This window comes from Condylura cristata, unplaced genomic scaffold (assembly GCF_000260355.1).
Source record: "Condylura cristata isolate star-nosed mole 26May11 unplaced genomic scaffold, ConCri1.0 scaffold00016, whole genome shotgun sequence".
Lineage (NCBI taxonomy): Eukaryota > Metazoa > Chordata > Mammalia > Eulipotyphla > Talpidae > Condylura > Condylura cristata.
The window spans coordinates 7696040-7702580 of NW_004567117.1; the positions used below are offsets into that span (position 1 = coordinate 7696040).

Below are 6541 nucleotides of genomic sequence, written 5' to 3' on the forward strand. Positions count from 1 at the left end.
GTCTTCCGCCCACCCTCTGTCTGTCTCTTCTTACCTGTGGGAATAGCGGCTGGAGGAAATCATGGTATTCGCTCCAGGTACACCTGCAGTTTGCATTCTCACCAGGTGTCCAGGCGGGTAGCGGGGAATAGAGGGAGAGGATAGGGAGAATGGCCTTTGCATTGTGGTTAAGTGCGTTTCTGAGTTACTGTTAGTGAGTTTGGGGCTAGAGAGTTCTTCTGTTCAATCTCTTTGCTCATCTCCGCAACCCTACCTCATATATCCTCAAAACAATCTCCTGTCATCCTGTCGCTGCTGCTCTTCTCATCGGGCTCGTCCATATCCCATCCAAGCTCAGACACCTTGAGAACTGGGACATTTGCCAGCAGTTCAGGCGCTGATAAGGACGGGATGGTAGAGAGGTGGGGTAGTTTTGTGGACTTCGGGTTAAGTTAGTGGGAATTTCCGTTTACTCCCACTTACCTCTCTGTAGAAGTGCAAATTGACCTGGTTCCCCCGGACCAGCGAGGAGAGAAAGGAATGGGCAAAGCCTAGAGGAGTAGGTCGAAGGGCAGAGGAGTAATACTTAATAAAGAAGGAGATCTGAAACTCCGCCTGGAGGCTGTAGCTCCGAGGCTGCTACTGCAGCGCCGCTGGCGGCTGCAGTGTCTATTTGGAGCTGGTGGTGAAGGACTTTGGTCCTTTTGCTGTTAACATGAATACAAGTTGACAAAGACTCAGATGTGTCTGTGATGGACAGGCTACTACTGTGTGTGTATATGCATTTGAGTGAATCTCCCCGCCTCTACCTCTCAGCAAGGAACCAGGTATGTGTTTCAGTTAAGTTGCTGGGGAGTTAGGGAGCACTGGGAAAACATGGTCATTGTTAAAGCAAGAAGTTGTCTCTAGGGTTGTTTTCTTCTTCAATTCTAGGCTCTGTTTTCATTAAATACTGCTGCGGAAAGAGAGTAAGGAAAAGAGTAGATAAACCTACAACTCTTTAACTTGAAAGGTTATTTTCATTCTCATTGACAATGGACCTTAAGTAGATGGGGAAGAAAGATAGAATGCATTTTTGAAAGGACAGAATTGAAATTGGGCTTCAAAAAATTGCAAAAAAGGAAGTCTCAAGTCTCCTCTTTCCCCCATTAGTATCCTAGCTGGGGACACAAGAATGACTTACTATCAGCTCTGACACTCACCACAGGTGTGACTCAGAGCAGTGTCTTAGAGAAAACCCCAGGAGGCTTTCTGGTGCCCATCCCAAATAACTCAAAGAGAGTATTTGTTAGGTACAGTGAAGGGCATTCATCAACACAGGGTATGTGAAATTGGAAAACACCAACTCTTTGTTGCATTTATAAACCACTTAACACTTAATACTGCACTTTCATGCAATTATCTTATTTGATCTTCAAGTTACTCCATGAGATAAGCAATATCATTCCTGTTTTCCCACCCCCAGGGAAACTGATTCCAGATAGTCTTGCCAGACTCAGTGGGAGTTTTCTGACCTCAGAGTCTATCATTCTGTCTTTTTTTCTTCAGACCCCAAAATTCCTTACCATTTGGGGGTGGGGTGAGGATGGAGAGGGGGAATGTTTTGTGGTCCAAGGTCAGATGTAGCCAAAGGGGATTGTCTTTCCACTTCTGAGTTGGAGGATGGGCTGGTGTTGCCCAGAGTGAGGGATGTGGGTAATATTGATAAAACATTTCTTAAAAGCATAGTTATATAAAGAGGAATGAGGAATTTTTGGAGTAGATTGATTTGACTTAAGCAGTTTACTATTTTGATGATGTTAGACTTTTCCATTTTTCTTTCAATTAAACTTTGCATGAGCTTTTTCCCTGTGGGGAAAGTAGAAGTTTTTCATAAATGTAGAAATGACATTACTTGATTAGGATAGGATACATAGCAAAATCACTGCGGCAACACTTTGTGGATCATTTCAACTTTGAGGTTCTCCTAAAAATCATAAACATTTTGGGTCACTAGGAACAGGGAACTAAAAGTATTTGGCAACCTGCCTTCTCATCCACTGATCTTTTATCTTCTAATCCACACAGTGTCATTTTGAAAGAAAATTATAAGAATGAATTGCTTTTGTAGTCTACCAGATTTTCATTATGACAGCCTCATTTCTAGGACTGATGCTCTTCAAAAATCTCTATAATTTAGGGAGTGAGGTGTTTTGTGCTGGTTTAGAAGAGTAGTTACCCACCTTTTTTTCTAAGTGAACCTAACTGAGGAAAGGAGGGAACAGAGGAAATTGCTATAATTATTCCAAAATTTATAAAAAGTGCTAGATAATCCCGGTGAATATAACAATGAATATATAATTGGATCAATGGATACTCTTATGCACTTAATAATCTTTGAGCTTTTTGGATTTTTACAAAAAGGGAAGTGAAAAACTCTGAAATTTAGTTCTAGGTTTGCCTTTATGGATTGGCCTGCTTTTGAGTGATTCTACTGCCTGTTTTGCTTACTTTAAAGACAGAGTTGAACAATGATAGAGATTCATAAAGTAAGTTTGAGTCTCAAAGTAAAATGGAATAAGGAAGAATGGGATGTGACCTAGTATTATCCAATATTATGTTTCACTCTTATCTTGTGGTATAAAATATCCTTTTTTACTTTACAGATTGTAAGTAGCAGGGCTTAAGTTAGGCAGGGTCTTTTGGATTTTTTTTTTTAGTTTACATTGGGCAGACAATTTAGCTATGACTTATTCTCATTACAAATTTTATAATTTATAATGATTTGAGTTTTGTGCATGCTCCTTTTAAGCTCCTTAATGGTAAGGGACATATCTTCTAATTGTCTAAGGATTCAGTTACTTGAAGCCTGTCACTCTTTTTTTTTCTTCTATTTTTTCTTCCCTGTATGGAATTATACAAAATTAATAACAATCAAATGAGGAATAAAGTATAAATATATCAATTTCTATGTAAGTATTGTATCTCTAAATACAGGTTAAACTAAGCTGGGACATATGTCTGAGACTAATAGCCGAAATAAGGTCCCATGCTCTCTTTTCCTAAATCTCCTACATATTCTCCCTCCATATTCTCCCTCCTTCCTTCTCCCCAAATGAAAGAAAATTGGAGTTATACCACCTAAAACAAATTGAGAAGATGTAAAAGCATAATACCAGGGTCAAAACAGAGTCATACAACCAATATGGAAAAAATATTTTGGCTCCTGTGCATAATACTAAATTGATCCAGGTTACCTAGTCTGCTGTTATAGCAAAAGTTTCCATTTAGGAAGGAAAAAGTCCTTGGAGGAGATACCTTGATTTTGAGTATAGCGCTGTTCTTGTATGGGGGAATATGAAAGCATTCTTACCAAATTATGGAAAAGAAGAAAGACCACTGGACATGGGTGTTGAAAGTAAAAAAAGAACATGAGACTGTCAATATATTTCTTGATTTAATTTCAAGAAGAGAAAGAGGCTCATAAATTCCAATGTCCTTTCAATGCAAGGCTTTCACCCAAAGAATTCCAGATTCTGAGCACTCAGAATGGGAACTCCTCCCTTGAGGCAGAGCTGATAATGGGTGTAAGGTGAGAACAGAAGTTGTCTATGTCCTGGTTCATTTCCTTATTCCCCTGATGACTATTCTATACTTCAGGGATTAATACGCCTCTTTGTAAATTGAATTAATAACTCCTTGATTTGTTTGGATTGTCTTTAAATAGTATGTATTGTCAGCAAAAAGATTTTTCTTTTGTACATGAGTTAGGAAAGGCATGATAGCAAAGATTTTACGGGGGGTTATTAAATGTTATAAAGGTTTATATAAACCTTTTACAAACTCCTGAGAGAGCTATAATAAATCACTTACATAACAGTCTTAAATCTTTTATAACTTGCAACATTATACACTTTCTTCTGTAGTTTTTTAAATGTTAATTTATTTACTATTTAAAAGTTACATACAATTAAATTAATTTTTTGGTGTTCAATTCTGTATTAATGAGTATGGATTTGTGTAGTGATCATAGAAAAGTTCCATTGTACCAAAAGATATTCTGCCACCATGTGTGGGCACACTTTCCTTAGTCCCTAAACATTTTCCCACTCTTATATTTTTCCTTTTCCAGAAGGTCATATGAATTAAGTCATACAATTTGTAATTTTTTGAAAGTTGCTTTTTTTCATTCAGAATAAAGTTTCTTCCATGTTATTATCAATAATTCATTCTTTTGTATTAATAATTCATTCTTTTTTATTGTTGTATAGAATTCTATTTCATGGATGTGTTACAGGGCATGGTGACACCCTGGGACCCCCCCAACCTCCACTCTCTAGATGAGTTCTGACATCTGATGCATAAAGACAAAACATACTTTAGTGTATAAGACCAGTAGAAAAGAACTTTAATACAATTAGTGCACAATAAAGAGGAGAGAAGAGAAAGAATATAGTTAAAAATAGTTTCTTCATGAAGCACTCAAAGTTACTCATCTTGTGGGTAAATGCCTAGCCAAAGAGGGTTAGTCCAAAGCAGGGCCAATGAAGCCTGAAAGCTTGTCACCAATATAAGGCCCCTTCTGATAGAGACCTTTAGGAAAGAGTCAGAAATGGCCAGAAAGGGCCAGGATGTCTGGAAGGAAAAGAGCAAATTCAAAATCAAGATAAAGGCGCCATCCATGTCTCTGTCTCATCCATGTCTCTGTCTCTTTTAGGTGCCTCCTTCCATGTTCCTGAAGTCCCTGGTATAAGTCCAAGTCGGAGAAATAAACTCAGTTTCTTCTTTACATGTCTTTCCTCCATATATCTCCTTGAGGTCTTCTTTCTGCATCTCCCTGCTTCTTCCTCCTTATTTCAGACCTTTGCTAGCTTCACCTCCCTGCACAGCTCCTCCCCTGTCTATGGATATCACACTGTAACAGATGTACCCACATTTGTTTCTCCCTTTCTCCACTGAAAAACATTTAGATTGATAGATTGATTTCAATTTTGTTTATTATGGGTAAGTTGTGATAAACTTTACTATACATGTACATGTATGTTTGTGTTTTAATCTAGGGTAAAGTCCCAAGCTTGTGACTGCTGTGTTTTAAATATTTGTTTCACTGTTCTCCAGAAGTGCTGTGCCATTTTTTTATTACCACTAACAGTCTATGAACACACCAGTTCCTAATCAGTTCCTCTGCATCTTTGTACTTCTGGTAGATGTTTCATGGTATTCATTATTATTTCAGTTTGCATTTCCCTAATGACTAATGATTTATTTGTTATATGTATATTTTATTTGGTAATTCTTTATTCAAACACTGCCGTTTTTTTTTTTAAAGGGATATTTGTTTTTTTATTGTTGAGTTTAGATATTCTGGTAAAAAAAACTGTTATTGGATATATGATTTGAAAATTATTATCTTCTGGTATGTAACTTGACTTTTCACTCTTTTAGGATAACTTTTTCTTTTTTTCAGAACAAATTTTTACAGTTTGATACAATCTTATTAATTGGTTTTCCTTAAATAGATTTTACTTTTAATGTCATATTTAAGGAGTTTTTGCACAATCCAGTGTTTGGGAGATTTTCTCATATGGTTTCACCTAGAAGTTTTATTATTATATATTTAGATTTAATGATGTGATCAGATACTTACCTTCATGACTTCATCTAAATCCACTTGTTTTCAAAAGGTTCCCTTCTCAGGTTCAATTATTTGTTAGAATGTTTTGATTACTATAGCCTTATTGTATGGTTTAAAATCTGGGAGTATGATATCTCCATTTCTCTTTTTTGTTGAGATTGTTTTGTCAATTAAAGGTCTTTCTAGTTCTGTATAATTTAAATAATATTTGCTCTATTATTTTGAAGGCTGCCACTGAAACTTTGTTAGGAAACACATTTGATCTGTATTTTGCTTTGAGTAAGGGTTGGGTAATGTTTTCACAGTATTAATTATTTCAATTTGTAAACAAAGTATTCCCATTTATTTGTTAATTTTTCTTTCTTTTTTATGATTTATTTATTTATGCACACAAAACTGGGGTACAGCCCAAAGGTGCAGGAGTGGTGAGAATATTCACCAGAGACAGAGTGGAGAGCAGAACAGGCAGGTGGACGAAGCTCACTGCTAAGGGGAGCAGCGGGCAGATTATGAGAGGTCTGCCACATCATGTGGGTCAGCTCTGGGGCAGGGATCAAACTCATGCTGAAGTGGCTTTAGCTTCTTAGTGATGTGCTTAAACCTGCTGTGCCACCAGGGAGGGCCCAATTTTTCCATTTTTTAAACCAATATATTACAGTTTTTATAATGTCTTATAGTTTTTATTGAACTTAACAATTTCACTTCCATTGTTACGTTTATCCCTAGTTATTTTATACTTTTTGGTGCTTTTGTAGGTGGGATTGTTTTCTTGATATCTTTTATAGAAATATACCAGATTTTTGTATATTGATTTTGTAGCATGCTACTTTACCGTATTGATTTATTTTATTAAAAAATATTTATTTACACATACAAGAATTGGGGTACAGCCAGAGGTGTGGGGAATGAGAGGATTCAGCAGAGACAGAGTGGGGAGCAGAACAGGTA

At 36.7% G+C, this 6541-nt stretch overlaps 1 protein-coding gene across 1 annotated transcript in view; it reads left to right on the forward strand.

The window, feature by feature from the left end:
- The window catches only part of LOC101624643 (chromosome unknown open reading frame, human C18orf42), a 47655-nt gene that overhangs the window by 411 nt on the left and 40703 nt on the right, over window positions 1-6541 (forward strand). The window contains exon 2 of the mRNA XM_012725757.1: window positions 3-77. Within this exon, the coding sequence (XP_012581211.1) occupies window positions 62-77 (16 nt within the window). The 5' untranslated portion in view covers window positions 3-61. The remainder of the gene's footprint in view (window positions 1-2; window positions 78-6541) is intronic.